Here is a 27,674-nt window from a genome sequence, read left to right on the forward strand (position 1 = left end):
CAGAAGAATAGAGATTGTCAGTGTGAAGAAATGATAGTAATTCCTCGAATTTATTTTGCTTATAGTTTCCTTTTTATGTTTGCACAAGAATGATGTATGAACCTGACCTCTGGTGGCGCAGTGGATAAAGCGTCGACCAAGGAGCACTGAGGTTGCCGGTTCAAAACCCTGCACTTGTCTGGTCAAGGCATATATGGGAGTTGATGCTTCCTGCTCCTCCCCCCTTTCTCTCTCTCTCTCTCTCTCTCTCTTCTCTCCCTCCCTCCTCTCTAAAAATGAATAAATAAAAAAATTTTAAAAAAAGAATGATGTATGAAAACAATGAATATCTAAGTCTAGAAACTCACACCCAATCAATATTTTTAAAATTCTAGATAATAAAAAAGCATTACAAATAATTTAACTGGGAATATCTTTCTTTTTATCAGCAGCTCTCAACTTTTTGATCTGAGGACTCCTTTTTAAAGGTGGTTTTTTTTGTTTTAAATTTCTATTTTAAAGGGTTTTTTTTTTGTTTTTAATTTTTATTTATTGATTTCAGTGAGAGAGGAAAAGAGAGAGAGAGAGAGAGAGACAGACAGACAGGAACATTGAGCTGTTCCTGTATGTGCCCTGATCAGGGATTGAACTGGCAAACTCTGCAATTTGGGACAATGTTCCAACCAATGGAACTATTAGCCAGGGCTGAGGACTCCTTTTATAGTCTTAAAAACTATTGAGGACCATGAAGAACTTTTGTTTATGTAGTACTATCCATCAATATTTATATTAGAAATTTAAACAGATTTTGAATACTGAAGAATACAGGAGCACACATTCCATTTTCTGTAAGACAGGTAATGACACACAGTCTCTGGAGAACTCCAATCAATATCCACTGGTGAGAAAATGGGAGCAAAAGGGGCAAATAATGTTTTTGTGTTGAATAGGAAAAGAGTTTTGACCTTGTGGATCCCCTGAAAGGGGGACCTTGCTTTGGGAGCCACTGGCATTTAGATGAATGGTGTGTTTCACACTGTTAGAGTTCATGAATATAGGTATATTTCCGCCTAAAATACTGGAAGGATTAAAATCTTGACAACATGGAAAGCTATTGTTGGACAGTTGGTCTAGCACTAAGACACTGGGTATCCTGCAGGTCTGGGAATTCTGACCTGAGGAGAAGGTACCAGTGGACCTAGTAGAAATGACTGTCTAGGAGGAGGTCTGGATATAAATTGGGACAAAGATGAAAGGAGTGTGTTTGGCACCCAAGGAAGAAAGCTGGATTTTCTGGAGACTAGGAGGAGAGTTGGGCCTTGCAGTTCCTGCCAATGACGGAGATTTGGGGAGACATGCAAATGTCTATAGAAGATGGACACTGGGTACAAAGGCATTGGAGTACCAGCCAGGCCCCCATTGGACAGTCAGTCAAACCAGAGACAGGAGCAATGGTGTAGCTGTCCTCACACCAGTCCACCTTCAAGCTGCTAGCCTGCAGCTGGTCCCACCAGTGTGGGGCGTTCATGGCCTGGAGACCTCCTCCTAGACAGTCATTTCTACTAGGTCCACTGGTACCTTCTCCTAAGGTCAGGATACCCAGTGTCTTAGTGCTAGACCAACCATCCAACAATAGCTTTCCATGTTGTCAAGATTTTAATCTTAAGGGTACCATAACAGGCTTGAGCAAGGAGATCCTAGTGACAGCCACCATGGATTGTTGAGCAGGGCCTCTCCTGCCTGCCTCTGCCTCTGCCACTGCCACTGCCTGGCCTAAAATCTTAAAACTTCCCAAGAAAGGAGGACCAGAGGCAAGAACGAGAGAGAGAGAGAGAGAGAGAGAGAGAGAGAGAGAGAGAGAATTGCTGAGACCAGATTAGCTTTGATTTAGAAAGTACAGAATGGTTATAGCTGCAAAGCAAAGTACTTATGAGCAAATCTTAGATCACCCTGACTTTGATTTCTAGCTCTGCCACTTACTGTCTGGAATGGCATTGCTCATAGAACCCACTCATAGGATCCTGCTGGGAGCATCAAACAAGTGATACATGGAAGCTCTTCAAGCAGCACCTGACACATATAAGTGCTATATATGTGTCATCATCTTTTGTACTTTGAATGTTCTGGGGATGTCCTATCTGCCACACTACATCCTTTGAGGGTTCGGATGGCTGAAGTTTGACCTCATGTCTAACAGAAGACAATATTAAAGTCTAACTCCGAATCCACAGAACCGAGGACAGGAACACATTCGAAATTGTATTAATGCTCTATAATGCAGTGGGAGGTAGAGGCTTCGTGGAGCCTGCAACTCCAGCCTTCAGGTCTGCTGGACCCATCTCACGGTACTGAGCCAGTCCTTATCTGTTTCGGAGGGATCCAGGGCCTTTCTCAGCTATGAGCGCGGGTGTCCACGCACTGAGAAGGCGCAAACTTCCCAAGACTCTGTAGGAGTCTGGATAATCCACTCCTGAGTTTTCCTTAAGTTTAAGTTTTGCCAGGGTGCGCTCTGGCGCCCTTTGCACAATCAGGGGTGGGGTGGTGGTGGAAGGGGCGCCTGTGAGTCAGAACCAGGGAGGTGGCGTGGGCAGGCGTAGATAGGACGGTCCAGGTCTCTAACACCTGCAGAGAGTAGGAAGCCTGCAGGCTTCCGAAGCCGGTTCCACCTCCCCACGCCCTCTTTCAAAGCACACCCCGACCCTGGGGTGGGGCGTGGCCGGCTCGCTGCCTGTGGGCTCCCACAGGGGCGGAGCAGGGGGCGGGGTCTGTGGACGAGTCTCGCTCAACAGGCGGAGCGAAGCGCTGGGTAGGCCGGCTCAGGAAGAGCCACATCCGGCCGCTACCCGGTTGTACATAAAGCCACCGCTGCCTCCGCCGCCTCGGCGTGTAGCAGCAGCTCTGGACTCCTCTCGGCTGCAGGAGCAGCTGCTCCAATGCCCCAGAGCTGCCATGAGCGCACCGCACTGGTGGGACCAGCTGCGGGCTGGCAGCTCGGAGGTGGACTGGTGCGAGGACAACTACACCATCGTGCCTGCCATTGCCGAGTTCTACAACACGGTGCGGGGCGCGGGAGTGGGTTGGCAGGCGGGCTGGCGGGAGGGGGCTGTTCCCAAGCGCAGCGGTACCTGGAACCTGGACGTGGCTCTCTGAGAGTATCTGGGACATTCTCTTTCCCGGATCAGTCTATCCACGCCCCCCTCCCCTGCGCACTATTTCCAGTTCTCCACCAGTCCTTCTCTCCTGTCCGTACCCCTGTCTTCTGGTCTCAGCTTCCTCCTCTTGTCATTGCTGATGGTTCTGTTGTGTTCGGTCCCCACCCGATGGTGATCCGTGTCAGCCCATCTCCCAGTTTAGGTTAGTTGCGGGCTGTGACAATTCCGTTCCTACCCTAGGGTCTCTGTGACGTGACGCACTTGGGTCGCATTGTGCGTTTTTGCTCTAAATACCTGCTCCAGGAGTCCTAGGAAAGGGGGCTACACCCCGGCAAATCTCGGGCCTCGCTCACTCCAACCATGCTGCTTGCCCCACCCCACAAATACATCAATAATAGGTCGAGTTACTTTTGGCCAGAATCAAGGTAATTGCTATTAGTTCTTATTTCCTTGCCTTACTCAGTACCCAGGCTAATAACAGGTCTAAATTCAGCTCCCCCCAGACCTGTGCACGCTCCAGATATTAAGCCTCGGGAGTGATAGAGAAATTTGGGAGCAATTGTGTGCGTGTTTTGTGGACTTGCCTAGGTCTTTAGATATGAAAATGTCCCCACTGTAGAAGCCTGTGTGCTTTTAGTCTTTGTGGGAGGGAGAGCTTGCAGCTGGGAGGGAAATACCTCTTCTTCTTGCTGTGCCCATGGCTCAGGATTCCAGTACCAAATGTAAAACTTTGCATGGTCATTTCTGTGGCTTGTCTTTTCGCTGCCCTAACAAAGAGAACAGGAACTCCTGGTTTAAAGTTCATTGTGAATTTGCAGTTATTCTTTAGGATTTTTTCCTTAGATTTTTTTTAAAGATTTTTTTATTCATTATAGAGAGGAGAGAGAGAGAGAGAGAGAGAGAGAGAGAGAGAGAGAAGGGGGGGAGGAGCAGGAAGCATCAACTCCCATATGTGCCTTAACTAGGCAAGCCCAGGGTTTTGAACTGGCAACCTCAGCGTTTCCAGGTTGACGCTTTATCCACTGCACCACCACAGGTCAGGCCTTTTTTTTTTTTTTAAGATTTTTAAATTTAATTTTCCTTAGATTTGCTGGAGAGAATGTTGGTCTCAGGTACTTACTGCTTGGAGGGATCTCTGTTGAGCTAGACCCTGTCCTTCTAGTCACTGATGAGGAAAACTGAGCTCTTGAGAAGGGAGCTGTCATGCTTACATTTCTGGTGTGGCAGGGGCCACAATTCAGAAGTCTGCACTCTCCCTCCCCTTATTGCTGAAATCCATGGCTGCCCTCTATACAAAACTGCTGCTTGTTTTATATGAGGAGGTTAGTTTCTCATAAAAACCTGGTCTTCTGCTCTTCATAGATACAGTTAGTGGAGATGACCACACCTCACCTATTGTTCAACTGTTTTCAGTGAATACTGTCAGGTGTAGATGGGTGCCTACAGGGGATGGGCTGGAGCAGGGCTGGGTACTTTCAACAGCCGTAACTCAGGTTCTGTTTGAAAGTGGAGAATACTACTAAGGATTTCATCAGAGTTAAAGAAAAAATGACAACTTGGGGACAGGTTTTCATACTCTACAAAGTAATTATTTGTGGACTCTGAGGCCAGCAGAAAGTCAGGCCTGGTTATTTGGCCAAAAAAATGTAGAACTGCTCTGAGCCTGCCTTGAAAAGCTCCAGAGTGCTGGATGAAGGAAGAATTTATTGTCTTTACTTTTAGTCTAGTTCAATTGGTTCCAATGAAGCAGTTATGTAGTGAGTGCCAAAATCTTTTTCAGAAATAAACTGTTGATCTTTAGCTGCAATGTCTCTGGCTGATTAGGCAAGCTAGTCTGACAAACCTTATTCTTTGGAATACTTGTAAACCACAAAACTTGCTTTAGCAAAGAGAGAGGTTAAATGTAAGAGGAGTGGTTGGTCACTGAACTTTGTTGAGTGTAAGTCCAGAGAGTTTAAAGCCCATAGCTGCTTCTCTGTTCCCATGCCCTAGTTATTGGTGGATGCTTATATGGCACAGGACAAACCTCCAACTCCTATACTGAGGAAGAGAGTGAAATATCACTTGGTAATTAACATCTCATTAAGTCCGCATAGTAAGGCAGCAGTCTCATTAACCATTATATAAAGAAAATAATAATTATTACTAATTTGGAGATGAGGTTTAAGAAATTGAAGGTGTAAAATAAGGAACCTAGGAGATGGATCCAGAATCTTCTTAATGGGTCTTTGGGGTAACACATCACTGCTACAACTTCAGATACTACTGGTTACCACTGATGATTTGCTGTGTATTGAAACTCTGCTGGGTCCCCCTAAGCAGTGGGTGCTATTTTCTATATCCATTTGGTGAAGAAGGACACTGGGGCCTACATGGAGCATGCAACTTGCTGAGGTCAACAAAATGACAGACTAGAGTTAGAACTTGGTCCTTCGGAGTCTAATATGATGCCAACCATGAATATACAAGTGCCGTTGTAGCACCTTAGATTTATTTATGTGGTACAATACACGTATTTATTATTCAGTTCTTTAAAACTCCTGCATTGAGACCATTTGATCTATTGGTTAATCATGATGTTTGATATGAAAAGAAAAGTTTCTTTGAAGTAGTTTATTGTTTTTGTTGATGTTGTTTATTATAAAAGTAATAATATGATCATTGTAAAAAATTCAGAGTATGCATGTTAGAAAGTGAGAAATACCCTTCTGTATCTTTTCAGACATTTTCTAGGCATGTAAAAAGCACTTGTATTATTTGTGTGAGCATATAAAATATGTATGTATAGTGCATACACACCACCATCTTAAGTTGTTTTATTTTTAACTCAATTGAGATAACTACTACACAAACTCTTCTGCACCTTGTTTTTTCCACAGGTTTACAGTTGTGCATATGGAAAATAATAAAATAATAAATAATAATATAAGAATAAACTCTGTGTTTCACATACTCACAACTATAAACCTTCTTTTGTTTCACCCTGTATGTCTTGTAGATAGCCCTATATTGGCTCATATAGAGTTAGCATCCTCTTTACAATGTCTATGCGAGTGTTCCATTGAATGGATTGGCCATAATTTATTTAACTAGTCAATTCCTTATTGATGGATATTTAGGGCAATTTGTATTTGTTTCACTGTTTTCATTTTTGTTTCTGAACAGTGATGCAGTGAATATCCTCATATATGCATCTGGATGTACTTTTGCAAGTGCTAGTCCTAGGTGAGGAATTGCTGTGTTAAGGGGCATATTCATTTTAAAGGCTGATAATTATTGCTAAGTGGCCCATCAGATAGAGCACCATGGTTTATGCTCCTATTGACAGTGTTTGGGTATACAAAGCGTTTTCTTTTTTGGGTCCCGCAAATCTTTATTGCCTGAAATCTTTTTTTAAACTCATTTTTTATTTTCAATTACAGTTGACATACATTATCATGTTAGTGTCAGATGTATACCGTAGTGATTAGATATTGTATAACTTGCTAAATAATCATCCCGATAAATCTTGCACCCATCTGACACCATACTTAGTTATTAAAATATTCTTGACTATATTCCCTCTGCTATACTTTACACCTCCATGACTATTCTGTAAAAACCAATCTGTACTTCTTAATCCCTTCATCTTTTCACCCATCCCCTCAACGCCTGTTTTGTCTTGGCCCAAACCTTATCATCCTTTGCTTCAGCCAAGCCCAAATATATCTTCCAAGAACACATTTTGTTTTGAGGCCCTGCAAATCTCTATTGCCCCAAATCTTATCAACCTTTGCTTTGGCCAACCCCAGATATCTCTTCTAAGAACACAGCCTTTTGCTTGAGCACATTTTGTACCATTTCTTCTATATACAAGTTTTATCGAATGGAATTTCTTCTTCTGTTTTAAGTTTCAAGGCCCCAGTCACACTAAAGAGAAAGACTCCAGACATAGTTGCTTTGGAGAAAAGTGGAATCTTCCTTTTAAGCACTGGGCTTAGCCTTTTGAGACTCTGTTGCTGGGCAGTGACTCAGGGGGACAAAAGGAAATTAACTGGTGATGAAAAAAGAAGTCTTGGAGCAAAACATGCATAAAAACAGTCCATGATCTGTCACCTTCCCAATAAGCTCTGCCCCCAACCATCAAATAAGGACAGTGGAGTTACTTTTATATGTCAAAGCCCCCGATTATCTGTAGGGCATAATTAGCCATCCATCCATCCATCCAGCCAGCCAGCCAGCCAGCCATCCAATCAGCCATCCATCCATCCAGCCAGCCAGCCAGCCAGACAGCCATCCATCCATCCATCCATCCATCCATCCATCCATCCATCCATCCATCCATCCATCCATCCAGGCATCCATCCATCCATCCATCCATCCATCCATCCATCCATCCATCCATCCATCCATCCATCCATCCAGCCATCTATCCAGGCAGCCATCCATCCATCCATCCATCCATCCATCCATCCATCCATCCAGGCAGCCAGGCAGCCAGGCAGCCAGGCAGCCAGGCAGCTATCCAGCCATCCATCCATCCAGCTATCCATCCAGCCAGCCAGCCAGGCAGCCAGGCAGCCAGGCAGTCACAGGGCAACTACTGTGTGCCTATCACAGAGACCAGGCTCAGAGCCATCTGAGTGGTGAGGGCCATGATAGAGGTGTGTACAGATCACCCCAGTGTTATTAGAACTCAGCATGGGGTTTTTGCATTGTGGGAGGTGGGATGGGGGGATTTTGCAAGAAGACTTCTGTGTAGAGTGAGCAACTTGTCCTGGTTTGCCAAGGACAATATTAGACTTTCCTGATTTTAAAACTGAAAGTTTCATGTCCTGGCAACCCTTCACAGTCCCAGGCAAACTGGACAGTCTGTCATCTTAGAGGCAGGAGGGGAGCAATGGGACGGATAGTTAGGAATGTGCATACAATTAAGACACACAAACAGTTTTCTTAGCCAGGGTGATGACCCCTATCTGTTTATGAACTTGTTGTTCACAAAAACTTACAGCCTGTTGCTTTGTCAGTATTTACCTTGTTTGGGAAAGTGCACATTCACATGCATCAGGATGAGATTGCAGTGTGTCTTTGAGACTATGTTGGTGTGTTACGTGGGAATTCATAGAATGAGGAACTTTTTAAGGAAATAATACATTTTAAAATTGTGGTTTCCTTTCAATTAAAACAATCTGTTCTGCAGGCATTAAATAATCCAATTCCCCAAAGAATAATCCAACAATAGACTTTAAAAAATACCCTTTGGCTGAACTGTTATTTAACTTTAGTGACCCACACGATTATGAGGGCAAGTGTCACTCTTTAGTCATTAGGGAGCCATTGAATCTGCCTTTTAACCACAACTCATTTGCTTTTCCATATTTCTTTAGATGTTCCTTCCTCTTTTTGTCTTGGGGAGCATCTCCCTCTAATTTGGTCTTTTCCTTTTCATAAATTGACTTTAAAAATGCCTGGTGGAGGCCAGCAGATGTGGATTGACGGGCTGTGCAGAAGCCATGATGTGACTTCATGTTATGTGGGCGTATCTGTTAAAGTGGTGCTCCTAAATTGAACTCCCGAAATAGTGCATAAAAATGTTTTGAAGTATGATAATTTGACTGCAGGTATAATAAATGACTTCATGCTTTCATAAATAGTGTGTAAATACACTTAAAAGTGACTGATGCGTACCCTGCTAGTGGTAATCCAAATTGTTGGAGCCACTTGGGGGCTGCCAAGAGGCAGTTAGCTGCACTTGGCTGCAGCAAGGCAGAGTCAGAGGACTTGAGGCAATAGAGATGGGCTGGGGTTGAAACCAAATGAGTTACATCTCTCCACATTGTGGGCAGGGCTGTGCATTGGTGTCCTCCCCCTGGGGAATGGCTAAAACAATGCCTGTCATCTGCAGCACCTAGAGCAAGTAAGGTAAATCTATATGAACTAAGGAGAGAACGTTTTAAGGCATGTTGTTGGATGAGAAAAGAAAGTTGAAGAATAATAATGTTATAATATGTCATAGGTGTGTATTTATGTAAATACAAAGAAAATAAGTAGAAGCCCATGAATCTGAGAACATGGTTATCTCTAGGGTGGAAGAAGAAGGGAGATTTTAGCTTTGTAAAGTATTCTTTTTTCTAATGTGGAGAACACAGGTAACAATTTTATTTTTCTTCTCCTCCCCCTTTGCCTTCTTTTCTTCTACTTCTATGTTTAACAAAAGCCACCTTTCAATCATGGAACAAGTCATATATGCAGTGTGTGAGGCAATTCAGAATTTTTGATACCAGTGGAAGAGTTAAGCCAAGGAGGTCAGAATGTGACTGAGTGACTTGGAAGTGAAAGTCAGTGGTGGTGGTGGGGTGGCAGTGGGAAGAGCTCTAAGCAGTGACTGATGCTGGCCCCAGCTGTGGGGTGATTGCCTCTCTCCGACCTTGGCCAACCCAGGAGCCTTTCTGGGCCCTCAATTATATCCCTTGTAAAACAAGGGACGGTCAAGGAATCGCTGGAAAGGGGCTAGGTGAGACGGGTTTGCCCCTTTGCCTCTGCACAGTTTGGGATGTGCAGGTTCTTTTTTTTTTTTTTTTTTTTGTATTTTTCCAAAGTTAGAAGCAGCAGGTTCTTTGATTCTTTAAATGAGTTCATGGACAGTTAAAGGCTGTGATAGTAACACTGAACAGAATAGCCTTCTTCATATCTACTTCTTTGTAAATGAGTATTGGCTGTCTTTCCAGAACTGGAGACTGTATACCACCTGGGACATCTGATACAATTTAACCATATTCTCCCCCAGGGTCGCCAGTAGCTCAGGGGTCTCTGACTTGGGAGGACCCCCTAGACAAAGGGCACCCTGTTCTCCATAATGATGCAGCCCCCCAGATGTTTCAGTCTGGGATTTTAACCAGATGCTGCAGTCCTCTCCTGTCTTGCCCCATCTTATTATCTCTCTTGTGTTATTTCTCTCCTACCCTATCTTTCTCCTCTTTTTGAAAATGGTGTCATTCCTAATCTCTCTTGTTCCTAAATGGTGGCGGAGGCCTATGTTGGCTATAGATATTGCCAGTCCTTACCTGTATTATACCTCAAGTTCTGGGGTTTGCTGATGCATTTTGTTTAGTTGTGCACCAGTGGCATTTTTTTATTTATTTTTATTTATTATTATTATTATTTTTTTTAGAGAGGAAAGAGAGAGAGAGACAGGGAGAGAGAGGAGAGAGAGAAGGGAGGAGGAGCTGGAAGCATCAACTCCCATATGTGCCTTGACCAGGCAAGCCCAGGGTTTTGAACCGACGACCTCAGTATTTCCAGGTCGACGCTTTATCCACTGCGCCACCACAGGTCAGGCACCAGTGGCATTTTGTATGTCTGGAAAAGCCCTTCCACCCTGCCTCGCTCCTTCATTCCCTTTGAACCCTTTCTGTATCAACCAACATGCGGGACAAGTCGTATCTTTTGAAAGCCCCCATGCCCTTGGCTTTCCAGACTTCATCTGTCCCATCCTATCTCTGACATACTTTTCTTTAGTCTTTTTCAGTGTACCCCTCCCACCCCAGCCCATTGCTGCTGCTCATTTTGATTTTGTTGTCATTGTCACCTTCTGTACACTTCCTCTGTGTGCATAGTCCTTTACGAGGAGCCCTTCAATAAGAGATGGAACTTAAAAAGCTGAATGTCCCTACTGCTTCATACATTCTAGGATGGCCTTCATTAGACAAAACAAAACAACCCCCCAAAAATAAGTGTTGGCAAGGATGTGGAAAACTTAGAACCCTTGTACATTGCCTGTAGGTATGTAAAATGGTTCAGCTACTGCAGAAAAACAATTTGGTGGTTTCTCGATAAGTTAAATGTATAATCGCTGGAAAGGGGCTAGATGAGATGGGTTTGCCCCTTTGCCTCTGCACAGTTTGGGATGTGCAGGTTCTTTTTTTTTTTTTTTTGTATTTTTCCAAAGTTTGAAGCAGGGAGGCAGTCAGACAGACTCCCGCATGCTCCTGACTGGGATCCACCCAGTATACCCACCAGGGGGCGATGCTCGGCCCATTTGGGGTGTTTCTCCGCTGTAACTGGAGCCATTCTAGCACTTGAGGTGGAGGCCATGGAGCCATCCTCAGTGCCTTGGCGCTGTCCTCAATGCCTTGGCCAACTTTGCTCTAATGGAGCCTTGGCTGTGGGAGGGGAAAAGAGAGATCGAAAGGAGAGGGGGAGGGGTGGAGAAGCAGATGGATGCCTCTCCTGTGTGCCCTGACTGGGAATCTAACCCAGGACCTCTACACACTGGGCCGACGCTCTACCACTGAGCCAGCCGGCCAGGGCCTGGAATGTGCAGGTTCTTGATTTTATGCAGGAAAAGATTTTAAGACACGAGTCCAGCTGATTATGAAAGTAATTTGATCAGAGCTTGGGATGGTGTTGGTCAAATAAGTTTGTAAATATGATTTTTGTTTGCTCGCTTATAGTTTGCATTGGGGGCTAGGCAGCACCAGATATAGTGGTCTGTGAGGTTGCAAGTTGCCTTCCTGCTTGGGAGGGGCCATTGTCTTGCTCATATTTACTGGAAGAGAGATCCTGCCCCACCACTGAGAGGTGCAGGAGGACTCCTTTTTTCTCCGCTCCCTGACACCTTGCCGTCCATGGGAAAAGTGGGTTTTCTACTTTTCCCTTGGCTTTTCTTGTGGCTTGCCTGTCTTGGTGAGACACCAATAAACAGAATGGCCCACCATCCTCCGACTCTGCCTGAATTCAATGAGAACCTGCATGTGAATGGCCACGATGGCAGCTCCTGGCCTTACAGATGGTGAAACAAAGGAAGGGCTTAGGATAGAAAAAGACAACAGCAACAGGAGTTAGCTGAGGTAGTGCTGCACCAACTCAGAGAAGAGTCACAGAGCAAAAAGAGTGCCCTTGGAGACAGGATGCGGGCTAGCCTGGGGCGAGCTGCTGTTGCCCACTGCTCTGCTGTCTGCAGTCTCTCTGGATCCCTCAGAGCTTTGGAGAAAGAAAGCGAAAGTACACACCTGAGAAAGGGGGTGTGTGGGGGTGCTCCAGGGCAAGTGCATGCTTGAGGGTTTTATCTGTTTTCTGCAGGTGGAAATTTTAGGAGAGATCTTGACAGAATATTCATCAGCTTTTCAGGTGTGTCCTTTGATATGCTGATGGTTCAAAATGAGCCTCCAGTACAGTAGGGTCTGGGATCATTCTCTGGTCTCTTTCACCTCTATCTTGGATTTGTGTGGTTCTGTTTTTTGTTTTGTTTTCATTGTCATTCATTCCCCTGACTTCATTCATTCTTGGGTTAATCTGGCACAAACTGTGTCTCTGTTATATCTGTCTTCCTGACTAGGGTGATTTAAGCATTTAAGCCACCAGCTCTTTAGTTAGGAAGGACAGACTTAAGCCATCTGCTCCTAGGTGTGAAGATAGGGTCTTGTGATTCATTAGCTGGCTGCTAATTGCTCATCTGTTTGTTCAACTATTTGTCTCAGTTTCCTCATTCCACTTGTAAAGGGATTTTCTTAGCTTCTCACTAAACTGCCTCAATAGTACCCCACAATACCAACCATATACCCAAATAATTGGCAACAGCTACTCAAAAACTTGTATGCAAATGTTCATAGCAGCACTATTCACAACAGTCTGTGAGTGCAGGACTGGATAAACAAAATGTGGTATCCATACCATGGAATGTTACTCATCCATAAAAAGAAAGGACTGATACTCTCAGTAACATGAATGAACCTCAGAAACATTATGCTAAGTCAAAGAAGCCAGACTAAAGGTCATATATTGTATACTTTCAATTTTATGAAATATCAAGAATAAATTCATAAAGACAAAAAGCAGATTAGTGCTTGTCAGGGGCAGGGAGAGTGGGAAATGGGAAGTGAGTGCCTTAATGGACATAGGGTTTTCTTTGGGGGAAGTGATGAAAATGTTTTAGAACTAGATGGAGGAGATGGTTGCACATTATGAATGTGTTAAAATAACACTGCATTACACACTTTAAAATAGTTAATTTTATGTTATGTGAATATTACTTCAACAAAAAATTTTTTGGGAAAAAAAAGAACTGACTATGCCTCTAAAGACAGACAAGCAAAAAATAAATTAAAAAAAGTAAGAGGTGAGGGTCTAGAGCAGGGGTCTCAAACTCGCGGCCCGCCCACCAATTTTGTGCGGCCCGCAGACTAATCAAACTTCGTGGATTAGTCTGCGGGCCAGTCTGCGGGCCGCACAAAACTCGGGCCGCGAGTTTGAGACCCCTGAGACCAACTCTGTCCAGTGTGGCACTCACAGCCACGTGCAGCTGTTGAGCCTGTGGAATGTGCTGGTCCCGGAGGTGATGTGGCTTCAGTGTGGAGCTGACACTGGCTTCAAAGCCTTGGTATGAACAAAATGAATGGAAAATGCCTCATTAATGGTATTTAATTAGTGATTACATGGTGAAATGATACATTTTTTTTTAAAGAGAGAGAGAGACTTATGGGGGAAGAGAGATGAGAAGCATCTATTTGTAGTTTACAGCACTTTAGTTGTTTATTGATTGCTTTCTTATATGTGCCTTGGGGTGGGGGAGTTCAAGGTGAGCCAGTGACCCCTTGCTCAAGCCAGCAGCCTTTGGAATCATGTCAATGATCCTGTGCTCAAACTGGTAACTCCACGCTCAAGCTGCCAAGCCAGTGCTTTGGCCAGTGACCTTGGGGTTTTGAATAAGGGCCCTCAATGTCCCAGCAGACACTCAATCCAATTTGCCACCACTGGTCAGGCGAAATGACTGTATTTTGATATTACATTAGATAGATTATATTTTTTAAAAAGCCAGATGACTTCTGGAGAGGTAAGAGGGGCTTAAATCCATACTAAAGTCTGAAAGATAAAATGGTATCATTTTAAAGCTGGGGAAGAACCTACAATTTTGACCTATACCTAAAAGTAGGGTTTTTTGTTTGTTTTTTTTTTTTGTATTTTTCTGAAGCTGGAAACGGGGAGAGACAGTCAGACAGACTCCCACATGCGCCCGACGGGGATCCACTAGGCACACCCACCAGGGGGCGACACTCTGCCCACCAGGGGGCGATGCTCTGCCCCTCTGGGGGGTCGCTCTGTTGCAACCAGAGCCACTCTAGCGCCTGGGGCAGAGGCCAAGGAGCCATCCCCAGTGCCCAGGGCCATCTTTGCTCCAATGGAGCCCCGCTGCGGGAGGGGAAGAGAGAGACAGAGAGGAAGGAGAGGGGGAGGGGTGGAGAAGCAGATGGGCGCTTCTCCTGTGTGCCCTGGCTGGGAATCGAACCCGGGACTTCTGCACGCCAGGCCGACGCTCTACCACTGAGCCAACTGGCCAGGGCCAAAAAGTAGGTTTTAATAGGGTAAGAAAGCAACCTAAGTTTGACATGGGAGACTGGGAAGAGTCCCGCCTTCCTGGGGCCCAGGAGAAAAGGCTCGCTGTGCTGGCGGGAAGTGACTGGGGGCTCGCACTTGTCTAGTCCTTCTCACCTCTTTATTAAACTGTATTTTGACCATTATTTAGTACAGGCCTCACATGTAAAAATCTACCATATTTCCTCATGTATAAGACGTACCCTTTGAAAAATTTGGGGTCTAAAAACTAGGTGTGTCTTATACAGTGGTTGTCGATTTTTTTACTTGCATTTCCCACTTTTTCGCACAGACAGGGAGTTGTATGAATTTTTTCATGAATAAAACTTGAGCTCAGTAACTTTATGTAATACATTTTTTTTTTTCAAATTTCAGGCCCCCAAATTAAGGTGCATCTTATACATGAGAGCGTCTTATACATGGGGAAATATGGTACAGCAAGTAAATTAGAATGCACTTTAGTTCATGTGTGCGGAAAAAGAATGAGCCACTGACTCTGAACCAAGGGAGCTGAGGAGCTTCCGCGGATGCAGTGTTGGGGCTGCTCCCGTCACCTGCGGTGGGACGGAGCCCTAGACGCTTGCTTTCTGCTCTCCTGGCCTGTGTTCGCCGCGAAGAACAGTGTGTGTGCTTGAACAAAATGTACGGCCACATTCATCTCAGTTTGCAAAGGACACTCTTGGAAGAAGCTGCTGCTTTTTCTTTCTTGTTGTTGTCTTGTTTTGGTTTGCTTTTTCAGGCTGCTTTGTTTTTTGCCCTTTTACCTAATATCTTGTCATTTTACATTCTGCCCCCAGATCAGCAACGTCTTGTTTTTCGTTTTGCCGCCCATCTGCATGTGCCTGTTCCGTCAATACGCGACATGCTTCAACAGTGGCATCTACTTAATATGGACTCTGTTAGTTGTAGTGGGTAAGTGGGTTTGTTTGGGAGCATGGACTGAAAGGGAGGAAATGGAAATTCCGACTCTGCCTGTCCCCTTTGAACATTGTGTTTTATAAACCAAAGCCACTCTGACGTCTTAGCATAACTTTTATTTTGCTTGCTTGATGCCAAAAGGATGCTTTTGAATTAGGGCTTGATAACAAGGTTGGCTCTAATGATAACTTAATTGTTTCTGAGAGTTCATTTATGTAATTGCTATTGGTGTTGTGCCAGTCCAATTTTTCTGAGAACTTCTGAAGAAAGTCACATGAAATAATGAACTCTGATACTGTGGTTTCTAATGGACTAAAGGTAAAAAAAAAAAAAATCTAGTTGTTTGATCCTTCATTGTTCTGGGAAATACTTGTGTAATTTCTAGTTCCTTCCACAAGCAGATTTGGAATTCTTAACAGCGAGAGAATGTTGACTTCTGTTAACTGCCTGTTTCCATGCAGGCTAGTGTATGAAGACAGAATGTGTTTAACTGTGGAATCCTTAAAGTTCTGGTGTGCGCATATTTAGGCCCTATTTGAAATCCTCTTTCTAGACCTGAAGTCTGCATGCCTAGGTGGTGTGAGTTTCTTCCTTCAGTTTCTTTTTCAAAAGAGAGAGTGATCTGGTCATAGTGATAGTGGTTGGTGATATCCTTAGGCAGTGTACTGAATTTGTGAGTCTGTTCTTTGGTGACCCTTTTATTGGTTGTAATTGATTCTAGGAATTGGATCCGTCTACTTCCATGCAACTCTGAGTTTCCTGGGTCAGATGCTTGACGAACTTGCAATCCTTTGGGTTCTGATGTGTGCTCTGGCCATGTGGTTCCCTAGAAGGTATTTACCAAAGATTTTTCGGAACGACAGGTAAGCTAGTGCTAAGTATTTTTGCAATTACTAGATACAATATCCAAAACGATAAGTATATCAAGAAAAATAGCACACAGTGAAGCCTAGCCTAGTGATTAACTTACCATGTACCTGTTTAATAATCCATTGGCCTGACCAGGCGGTGGCGCAGTGGATAGAGCATCGGACTGGGATGTGGAAGGACCCAGGTTCAAGACCCTGAGGTCGCCAGCTTGAGCGCGGGCTCATCTGGTTTGAGTAAAGCTCACCAGTTTGGACCCAAGGTCACTGGCTCGAGCAAGGGGTTACTCGGTCTGCTGAAGGTCTGCTGAAGGCCCACAGTCAAGGCACATATGAGAAAGCAGTCAATGAACAACTAAGGTGTCGCAACAAATAACTAATGATTGATGCTTCTCATCTCTCTTTGTTCCTGTCTGTCTGTCCCTATCTATCCCTCTCTCTGACTCTCTCTGTCTCTGTAAAAAAAAAAAAAAAAAATCCATTGATTGTTTAGAGTCTGACAATACAAATATACTGAGAGATAAAAGGGGGAATTCTAATATGTTTGGAGGAAAACTTATATAACATTAAGGATAAAAAAGTCAAATGTCTCCAATATTTGATATGAGAGAAATTAGAAAGCTTTTCGGTAGGGGAGAAATTACTGAATTATAATTTCCTGTTAGAATATTTCCTTTAGTCCAGTCTACTTCACCATTTTATAAATTTACAGTAGAATCCACTAATCAATTCATTCTTTGAGCCATAGACACTGTAGCTATCAAATTATGATGTTTTTGTTTCTGATGAGAGCAACACACACACACACACACACACACACACACACACACACACACACACACACACCTCTCCAAACTTGAAACTCAGAATTTCAGGAAGAAATGCATTTTAATGTCTATTGTGTCATGCTTGTTTGATTATTCATCTACTAAATAATTTGAATACTTACTATTTACTATGTTTTTTTCTAGGCTTCTAGCCAATGGGTTATAGCAATAAATTAAACAATAGAATCTCTGGCCTTGATAAGCTTACCCTGAGGTTGGGGAGATTGCGAATCAACAAACAAACACATAACTGAAATTAGGGAGTGATAAACTATGATGAATAATGAAGCTGGTTAGGGGTGGTAATAACTTGGGGTGCTGATTTAGAGTTTGGTCAGGGAGAGTCTTCCTGAGAAGCTGTATAAGGTTGTTAATACTTGAAGGGACAGAAGAGAGTTAGCCTCATAAAGATAAGAGATGTGTTCTCCGATCATATTACCCATGTTTCTCTGTAGGGCACTGTGATTTGTCAAGATATATATGGATAAATAGTCTAAAAATACGGGTTCAATTCAGCAAACTGGTACAGGAACAGGAGCTACAGCTATTAAAGACAAAGTCTGTTGTGTGTGGACTGAGTGGAGGAGTGTCCATGAAATACAGTGACTGCCAAGGTGCTCTGTAGAGCTGTGTGTAGTACTCTGATTTTACAATAAATGAAACAACCTTTTGGAGTTTATGTCTTTGTACATGTTCAAAAATGCCTTAGGGTGAGGACAGTAACAACTACCATTCTTAGGCATTGGGGCAGAGAGAGAACTTCCATTTTATTTTTAATCTGTACTGTTTTCCAGAGCAGGTGCTAATTTTTAATATGAAAATGTATTTTTAAACGAGTTTGGGAGAAAACATACTTTAAATGGATTAGCTGTAGACTCTTCATCCTGGTTAGCAGGATTTGAATTAAATAGCGTTATCTCTAAGTATCATTGAGTAGAATGAAGTATACTCAAGAAGGTTACTTATCACCCTGGCCATAGCTCAGTCGGTTAGAGCCCTGGTCAGCAAGCTGCGACTCGCGAGCCACATGCGGCTCTTTGGCCCCTTGAGTGTGGCTCTTCCACAAAATACCACATGTGGGCGCTACCTCGATAAGGAATGTACCTACCTATATAGTTTAAGTTTAAAAAATTTGGCTCTCAAAAGAAATTTCAGTCGTTGTACTGTTGATATTTGGCTCTGTTGACTAATGAGTTTGCCGACCACTGGTTAGAGCAGTGATAGTCAATCTGGTTCCTACCGTCCACTAGTGGGCATTCCAGCTTTCATGGTGGGTGATAGCGGAGCAACCAAAGTATAAATAAAAAGATAGATTTAACTATAGTAAGTTGTTTTATAAAGATTTATTCTGCCAAATTTAGCAAAAATCTGACATAAAGTACTTGGTAAGTAATTATTATTATATACTTTAACTTGCTGTAACTCTGCTTTATAAATTTTATAAAGTATAGTTACTCCCCTACTTTATAAATCACCATTACTGTGGAACCGGTGGGCGATTAGAAAATTTTACTACTAACAGTGATACAAAAATGGGCGGTAGGTATAAAAAGGTTGACTATCCCTGGGTTAGAGCATCGTTCCGAAGCGCAGAGGTTGCTGGTTCAATCCCTGGTCAAGGCACATACAGGAACAAATCCATGTTCCTGTCTTTCTCTCTCTCTCTTCCTCTCTCATTGAAATCAATAAAAAAAGGTTACTTATCATAATTGGGAGAGAGAGGGGGAGAACCAGGAAGTAGAAGCTGTTCCTGGTCTTAGATGAAATACGGTCCCCATCTTGCTAAGGTCTCTCCTCGCTGGAGGAAGTATACTTTAAACTGCAGCAGGTTGGTTTAGGCTGCCTCAGGTTTCTAGTCTTGTCTTGTTTCCTTGTTCAGCTTCAAGAGAATGACAGAAGGTGATCAGAGAGCCTCATGAGGTGGGGAAAGGGGTCAGAGTAGGGATGGAGGTGGATGGCACTAGGCAGGGTCATAAGGTGACTTTCCAGGCAGGGACTTTTTGACTCTGTCTGATAAACATCATTTTCTTTTGGCTTTTCCTGTGTTTCAGAAGGTGGGTCCACCAGTCACCTTCATCTTTATTGCGGCTTCTTAGTTGTTCATTGATTGCTTTCTCATATGTGCCTTGACTGGGGGGCTACAGCAGAGCAAGTGACCCCTTGCTCAAGCCAGTGAGCTGGTGCTCAAGCCGGTGAGCCTGCACTCAAGCTGGCAACCTCAGGGTTTCGAACCTAGGTTTTCTGCATTCCAGTCTGACACTCTATCCACTGTGCCACTGCCTGGTCAGGCTGGGATATTTCTGAAAACATATTAAGAGTAAGTAGTTCTAGTGTGAGATTTCCAGAAAGGGACAGTATGGAGGCTAAGTGACTTTTGATCTGACAGATATATATTTGAATAACAGTCTACTTTTTTTTTAAAGCTCTAATACCTAATTTTGCTCACCTGTGAAGTGCAGATAATAAATGTATCTACTTCATGGGGTTAGAAATATACGATAAAATCGTATAATGCATATAGTACAGTATCTCATCTAGAGTGAGAACTCACTGAGTACTAGCAGTTACTATGAATGGCTAATGTGGATAAGTGTTTTGAAGATAAAGATGCCTCGAGCAGTACGCAAAAAAAGCTTATTATGTAAATAGGAATAACTGGTGGGTTAAAAAAAAAAAGGGCTTTTTTTCACCTTGCCTAGAATGTTCTAAGAATTGTCAGGACATACACTCTGCAATGGGGTTATTAATAATTTTTAGACATTTTTGTTTTGAGCAAAAAACTAAGAACAAAGAAGTGTTATAGGCTAATTGTATCCGTTCCTTAAAGAATTTATCCTGCTGTGATTTTTAAGATTTTGCCTCTACAAAATCTAGGGACAGATCTCACTGTATAATCCAGTTCATTTTTTGACGCCTGAATTGCAAGGTTTCAAGCTGGGGGCTGCCTGTCCTGTTCTCCCACTGACTTGGATGACCATCTTAGACTCTTGAGGCTTTATCAGTGAGGTACAGGGATGGGTCTTCCAGGACCGAATGCTGTGGTCCTGTGACAATAAGAGGCTTGTTCTAAGTCGGTTATGTTTTAATCTGCAGGGTACTGTGAAACAGTAGATCTTAACCTCAGACATTTCTGTCTCTTATGGGACATCTGGGAAGTTTATGGTGGTCACAATGATGGCAAGTTTTTTTTTTGTTTTGTTTTGTTTTTGTATTTTTCTGAAGCTGGAAACAAGGAGAGACAGTCAGACAGACTCCCGCATGTGCCTGACCGGGATCCACCCGGCACGCCCACCAGGGGCTATGCTCTGCCCACCAGGGGGCGATGCTCTGCCCCTCCGGGGGGTCGCTCTGCCATGACCAGAGCCACTCTAGTGCCTGGGGCAGAGGCCAAGGAGCCATCCCCAGCGCCAGGGCCATCTTTGCTCCAATGGAGCCTTGGCTGCGGGAGGGGAAGAGAGAGACAGAGAGGAAGGGGGGGGGTGGAGAAGCAAATGGGCGCCTCTCCTATGTGCCCTGGCCGGGAATCGAACCTGGGTCCCCTGCACGCCAGGCCGATGCTCTACCGCTGAGCCAACTGGCCAGGGCCGATGGCAAGTTTTATAATCAATAAATTGTATTTTAATTTAGAAGAATAAAAGGGACATTAGCAAATATTTGATTTAAAAAACGGGCACAGGGTCTGACAGAATTGAAAACCACCACTTTAAAGGGTAGCAAACGATAGTATGATAGCTTTGTTATAGTAACGTGGTGAGAAGGACCGTACCGGGTTGCTAGATTCTGGGGAAATCCGGGAAGAAGGAGTGCTAAGAGTTCCCTGACCTTGTGTTCCAGTTTGAACCCATATGGGCTGGAAAGTTGAAAACAGCACCAGAGGTTGCTCTAGGGGTTGCCTGTCATTGTTTAGAAAACAGCGTACGGGGGCCCTGGTTCCTGGACATTTCTTGCTCTCTTGTGCAAGGGAAGGCCTCAGCTGACTCTTGGGTCAGCTGGCCTGGCCATGTGATCTCTGTTGGCTTCTGCTGGTTGCAAAATCACAAATTCACAGGACGTCCTCGGAGGCTAAGCTGCCTTCCCAAACAGAGCACATTCCTCCACACCCACTGACTGATGCGGAGGTGTCTGCCCATATTCTCCTTAAAAAACATGTTTTGTCAAGCTTGCTGCCTTTGAACTCTTTGGTGATAGAATATAGAGTCTTTGGTGATTGCAATTCCAGCTCACTCAGATTCTTCCTGAGAGTGTGGTAGTATTAACAATAATAATATTTTAAATAGCATTTATTCTCAAATGATGGTAACAGTGATAGTAGTAGTGGGTTTTATTAGCGCACACCGTGTACCAGGCACTGTGTGAAGTGCTCTAATGCTTGTAAGAACACTATAAGGCAGGTGTCTTCATTTCCACATGGGAAACCTGACACTTGGGGAGAGTTCAGTGGCTTGCCAGAGATCCCACAGCTACTGAATGGGGGAGGCAGAGCCTGAATACACATGTGCCACACTGGAACACCCGTGCCCTGAATCACTGCGGCTCTCTCTAACTTGTGTCTGAATCCTAAACCGTTGGGTACAGGGAGGTGGTGCAAAGAAGTTTTTAGTTATGTGTTTATCCAGTCTAAAAAGCCAAAAGCCTTGGCATGTATCACAGAACCTCAAACCCAGGGAGAGAGTTATTGTGGGTCCCCAAGGGTTGTGCACATGGTGGGGGTGGCCGAAGCAGGCAGCCTTTCATCCGGTAGCTGCTGGATGCCAGCCAAACCAGGAGAAAAACACGGTTCTCCTGGGGTTTGCTGCCGGGATCCTTTCCCGTATATATATTTTTTCCTCTGGTCAAAGTTCAGGGCTACAGTTCCTGCTCCTTCCACTCAGAAAGTTGGCAGCTTGATCAATGACATCCTGTGCCTTGATGATAAATGGTTTTCCTCTAAGAGATACATTTGTATTTTTTAAGGTTTCAATGTACTTTGACTTCTTTATAGTGGAATTTCATTCAAATTAGTTTCCTAACTGTAACCTGTTCCAGGGCTCTTGGCCAAAGTACATTGTGCTCATAACAGAGACTTCAGGAAAATCATGAACTCTTAAATTTCAGTCGGAGATGAGGCCTTTGAGATAATCCAGTTTGGACTTTTCATTTTACAGATAAGGAAATGGGGTCCGAGGGTGAGAAGAGGGAGCGTGTTCAGGATCACGTCGCCCTTTCTGGCTCTTCCTACCGAAAGCAACTCCACTCAAGAGTGGAAGGATAGTATCAGTTATTTTTCTAAGATTTGTCATGTCCAAAACTTGTCAACACAAAATCTTAATGCATACTAGACTATGGATTGTCAGTAAATATTAGGATGTTTTAAGGCTTTTACTTCTGTGTGCTAGAAACAGGGCATTTTTCTTTTAAACCAGGAAGCTTGTAGAACAGGGTTATAAACTCTCTTCTGTGGACCAAATTTTTCCACTGCCTGTCCTTGCAAATCACTTATTGTCTACAGTGGCAGAGGACCGATGACCTGCAAAACCTAAAATATGCACTATCTGACCCTTTGCAGAAAATGTTTGCAAAATCCTGCTATAAACATGTGGAAAGAATACAGAATAGGAACACTAAGAAAACAAGTATCCATATCTCATCCTTAGGGACCAAAGTTGATTCTAATTTTATTGTTCTCATGGCTAAATAGTTAGAAAATTTGTGATTATTTTCTAAGGATACATTTTTAGAAGTGGAATTATTGAGTCAGTGAGAGGGAATGGTTCTTAGACTCTGGGTACTCAGTGCACAATTTCTTTTTAGCTTCCACACCCACTAGCAGCACCTGTACCTTGTCCACATTCGACAAACAAGACCTCCTTCGCTAATGGACCTGGTTTGCTTTCACCAATTCAGGGGCAGATTCAAGGCGGTGGTTTGTGTCCTGTCTGCAGTTACAACGTGCCTGGCATTTGTCAAGCCCGCCATCAACAACATCTCTCTGATGACGCTGGGGGTGCCTTGCACTGCGCTGCTCATTGCAGAGCTAAAGAGGTGGGTGCAGTTCTTCTGCCTGCCCTGCGGGCTGTCCCTGCGATAGGGGCACACCAACTCCTGGTTCCTTTACCAGCCCCGAGTGTGGAGGAGTTTGACTCTTCATCAAGAGTTAGTTTCTGACTGTTGGATTGAAAGCAGGTTTGGTGGTTTGGTTCAAAATGTTAAAGATTTCACTTTCAGAAAGAGGTAAGCAGCCGTTTCATGGGTGCGATACAGCCTAAGGGTCCAGGGCTAGTTTAGGAACGTCTCAAGGACCCGTGTGCCCCGAGACCAAGTGGACTCTGTGGAAAGCAGAGTAGATTTGTTTATATGACAAGAATAAGTAGAAAAGGGAACATGTGAGATCTTGCTTCCCCTAGATATTGTCAATTTGGCTCAAATAAACTCATTAAAAAAAAAAAAAGAATAAGGAGAAAAGTCCTAAAGAGCTGTTGCATTCACACACAAAGCTGAAAAGAAATGAATTTCTATATACAAGATAACATAGACTTCTGGTATAATACTGTTGACTCTGCTACTTTCTGGTACTGTTTCTGAGACCTAGTTTCTTATTTACAGCCTATCGGGGTAAACCCTTTGCTGTTTGTGTAAGCATTTTCTTTTGGGAAATTGTATACTTAGATTTCAGGTTGATGTCCAGAAACATTTTAGCTTTGCTCTTGTGTGTACAAGACTATCTTCTTCTAGCCCCAACTAATATATATCTATTTTAACCCTGTTTGAAAATGCTTCTTTTTCTGTGCCCACTTTTAAAAATACATAATTCATTGTTATGGGCATGGCATGTATTAACTGAAGTCTTGTAGCTATCCCCCCTTTGTGAATGTTGCTCTGTGTAATGTGTTAAGTCAGCTTTCTTTCAGCCTTTGTTTTGTGGGGAGACATATGTGTATTTCTTTCCATTGCTCTGCCTCTGGGCTCTGCTTTGATTGTCAGCAACACCAGGCAGGGTAAGAGGTGGGTGAAGAGGTATTTAAGCGAGCTGGTTAGCCCTGGAAGGATGCTGTCAGGTCTTGTCTTGTTGGCTTCTTTGAGAAGCCTTCAGGGAACGGGGAATTAAGAGATCTACTTCAGAACACTAACAGATCTTGAAGCTCTTTGGAAAACACACAATTAAACAGCTGATAAAGACATCTGAAATGAATTTGTAATAGTCACTCCAGTAGCATTGGTTTAGATTAGGCCTGAAGTGAGTAGAATATTCTAGACTTAGCTATGTTTCTTGAGACTTCACTGCATTTTAGTTTCATTTTAACTCTTGAGTCTAATAATGTTTTATCCTATAATTTAATTAAAAATAGCTTAAGGAAGAAGAAAATATTTTTAATTCATAATACCTAAACAAGAGCACATGGGGTGGGGGCAAGACATGGTTAGGGCAGATTATTTTATAGTTTAAATAAATTCTGCTTCACCATTGTGATCTTTAAGTAGGGAGGTATATTTCCCTTTAATACTGGAATCTTTGCAAGTAATTATAAAGAACATAGTTTCTGTTCTATGCTTAAAATCTTTGTTCCTGAAAAGCTAGTCACCACTGTAGCTCATTGGTCTTCATGATGGCATTAGCGAATGCAGCATTATGGGAAATACCCCTCCTTCCATCCAGGGTCAGTCTTTCTAGCTGTTGATTACTCCCTCCATCCTTCTATACCTTTTATACTCCTGTAAATTGTCTACTGTGTCATCCCTTCTTCTCTGACATGTCCCTCCCATTAGCCTTTACAAAGGTTTGTCTTGAAGTTAGACAAAAAAAAGAAGATTTATCTTTGCCGTTGTCTGTAACACTCAACCTGGACTCATCCATGTCTATCTCCACCAGCAGCCATTTTCTCTCTTGTCTGTCACAGCCAAGCTTCTTTTAATGTTGTCTCCAACCCTCACTTCTCATTTACTCTGCAACCCACTCCTGGCTGGCTTCTGCCCCCACTTCAATACCCAAAGCCCTCTTGGCTGTACAGTCAACGACAGTTTTTTCAGCCTTCTGGGTCTTGTGTGTTGTACTCTGAATTGTGTACAGAGTTCACCCCCTCATTCATCAACTGTGCTTTCCTGTGGCTCCTGTGACACCATAGTCTCCTGGGTTCTCATTCGGTGCTGGCTTCTTTTCAGTTTCTCATGTACGTTCCCTCTTTTTTATGCACCTTTGGATATACGGATCACTTAAGGTGCAGTCTCACCTCTCTGCTTTTCTCCCTCCATAGCACCCCCCAATATCTCGTCTACTCCCATGGCTTTTGTTATCAAACATATATGAGTGGCTCCCAAATTTAGGTCTCCCGCTCAGTCCTTCCTTTTGCCTCCACCATGATGTACCTAGCAGTCGGCCTGACCTCTCCAAGTCCACATGTCACAGATAGTCCAAGTCCACTTGTCCGAAACCAGATTCCTGATCTGCCTTTTCCAGTTCTGATCCTCTTAATGTTTCCAGCCACAGTAAATCGAACACCATTTACCTAGTTGCTCCAGCCAGAATCTTGGCTTCCTCCTCCTTCCCTGAACAACTCATCTGCTGACAGTCATTTTTCTATTGGTTGACGTTGTAATTTTAATAAAGTTCAAAATCCTCAACATGGCCCCTTCCTGCTGATCTCTCCCACAGGGAGCTCCCCTTATATTCTCTCCTCCAGCTGTCCTGACCTCCCGTGTCCCCGGGTTGGCCTGGCTCCTTCCAGCCCCAGGCCCTTGTTCGTGCTGTCCCTTCTCTCTGACCCCGCTGCGTTGTTCACTCTGCTCATCCTTCAGGCCCGGGCTCGCCTGGTTATATGCTCTCGTAGCGCCCCAACCTTCACCTTGATGGTACTCATCCTGATTGTAAGTTAAATAGTATCTGTGCTATTGTTTGGTTCCATGTCTGACTTGTCTGCTCAATGCAGACTCCACATCGGCAGGGACGAGGTCCCTGTGTTCACGGCCATGTCCCAGCGTCCGCCCGAGTCCCAGCGAGGACTGAGGAGAGGTTGGCCTGCTCTGATAAAGATCCAGCCACCAGGGTGCCTGCTGCTCTTTGCGTTTCCTTCTAGGACCTTCTCTGCTTGTCCTCAGAATGATCTGCTGTATGTCAGCTAAATGTTCTCATCCATCTGCCCTGTGCTCTGGGGAAGTAGATGGGGACGTTTCTCTGCTTTCTCTTTCTCCTTAGCCTCATTCCTCAAGCTTGTTTCTAGTCTTTTCTTTTTTTTTCTTTTTGTATTTTTCTGAAGCCGGAAATGGGGAGAGACAGTCAGACAGACTCCCGCATGCACCCGATGGGGATCCACCCGGCACGCCCACCAGGGGCGACACTCTGCCCACCAGGGGGCGATGCTCTGCCCCTCCGGGGCATCACTCTGTTGCAACCAGAGCCACTCTAGCGCCTGGGGCAGAGGTCAAGGAGCCATCCCCAGCGCCCGGGCCATCTTTGCTCCAATGGAGCCTCGGCTGCGGGAGGGGAAAAGAGAGAGAGGAAGGAGAGGGGGAGGGGTGGAGAAGCAGATGGGCACTTCTCCTGTGTGCCCTGGCTGGGAATCGAACCCGGGACCCCTGCACGCTAGGCCGATGCTCCACCATTGAGCCAAACGGCCAGGGCCTCTTTTCATATTTTTGTTGTTCTTTCTGAGCCTTCTCTCAGGCCACGAGGAAATAAAATTTATTATGACTCAGGGTCATGATCTGACATTTACTGAAATTTGTGGTGGTGACACATTACCAAGTGACTCAGGTGTATCTAAAATAGTTTTAAAATAGACATTTTTTTCTGATTATAGGAGTGAGTTGATTGTTAAGAAGAACTTTGAGAATGCAACAAAGGGTCAAGAAGAGGAAAAACAGTAGATATCCTATTGGATTTTCTATCCTAAAATAGGGTCCTGCTTTTGACCTGCTTTTCCACTTAATCTCACATTGACATTCTGATACAAGCCCTGAAAAGTAGACATAAAACCTAATGGAGGTCAGGCTGGATAAGCCCCAAGTGCCTGGTCAGTGGCACAGGGCAGGCTCTGCCCCTTTACAGACCTACAGACCGAGGATGGCACAGTGCAGGCTGCCCCGCATGACACCGCACTTCCTCCACGCAGCTCCAGTGGTCTGTGCCGAGTGTTCCTTAAACCACACTTTCTGGGTTTACCTGAGTGGGCATAGAGCCTCCTGTACCAGACTAATTGTCTATTTAGTAGTTATGTCAGTTTTCATCTTACCTTTTAAAATGATGAGGCTACTGGCTTAATTTTGCCTTTTAGAGTGCAAAATAAATTATCCATGTATTTGAACTGAGCTTCTGAAAGCATGAAATGACTTTTTCCTGAGAGGGCTGGAGAAGCAGGTTTTGGGTGGGGGAAAGACTCAGAGTTCATTATGGACATGTTAAATTTATTAAATTGCCTGACCTGTGGTGGCACAGCGGATAAAGCATCAACCTGGAATGCTGAGGTCACTGGTTCAAAACCTCGGGCTTGCCTGGTCAAGGTACATATGGGAGTTGATGCTTCTTGCTTCTTCCCCCTTTCTTTTTCTCCTCTCCCTAAAATGAATTTTAAAAATCTAAAAAAAAATTATTATATTTAATTAAATTTATCAAC

General features: G+C 43.9%; 1 protein-coding gene across 1 annotated transcript in view; it reads left to right on the forward strand.

Moving 5' to 3' along the window:
* The first annotated feature begins 2,805 nt into the window (after positions 1–2,805).
* The window catches only part of ACER2 (alkaline ceramidase 2), a 31,967-nt gene continuing 7,098 nt past the window's right edge, over positions 2,806–27,674 (forward strand). The window contains exons 1-4 of the mRNA XM_066257339.1: positions 2,806–3,036; positions 15,278–15,392; positions 16,120–16,261; positions 22,975–23,112. Of these exons, the coding sequence (XP_066113436.1) occupies positions 2,929–3,036; positions 15,278–15,392; positions 16,120–16,261; positions 22,975–23,112 (503 nt within the window). The 5' untranslated portion in view covers positions 2,806–2,928. The remainder of the gene's footprint in view (positions 3,037–15,277; positions 15,393–16,119; positions 16,262–22,974; positions 23,113–27,674) is intronic.

This window comes from Saccopteryx bilineata, chromosome 2 (genome assembly GCF_036850765.1).
Source record: "Saccopteryx bilineata isolate mSacBil1 chromosome 2, mSacBil1_pri_phased_curated, whole genome shotgun sequence".
In the NCBI taxonomy this organism is placed as follows: domain Eukaryota; kingdom Metazoa; phylum Chordata; class Mammalia; order Chiroptera; family Emballonuridae; genus Saccopteryx; species Saccopteryx bilineata.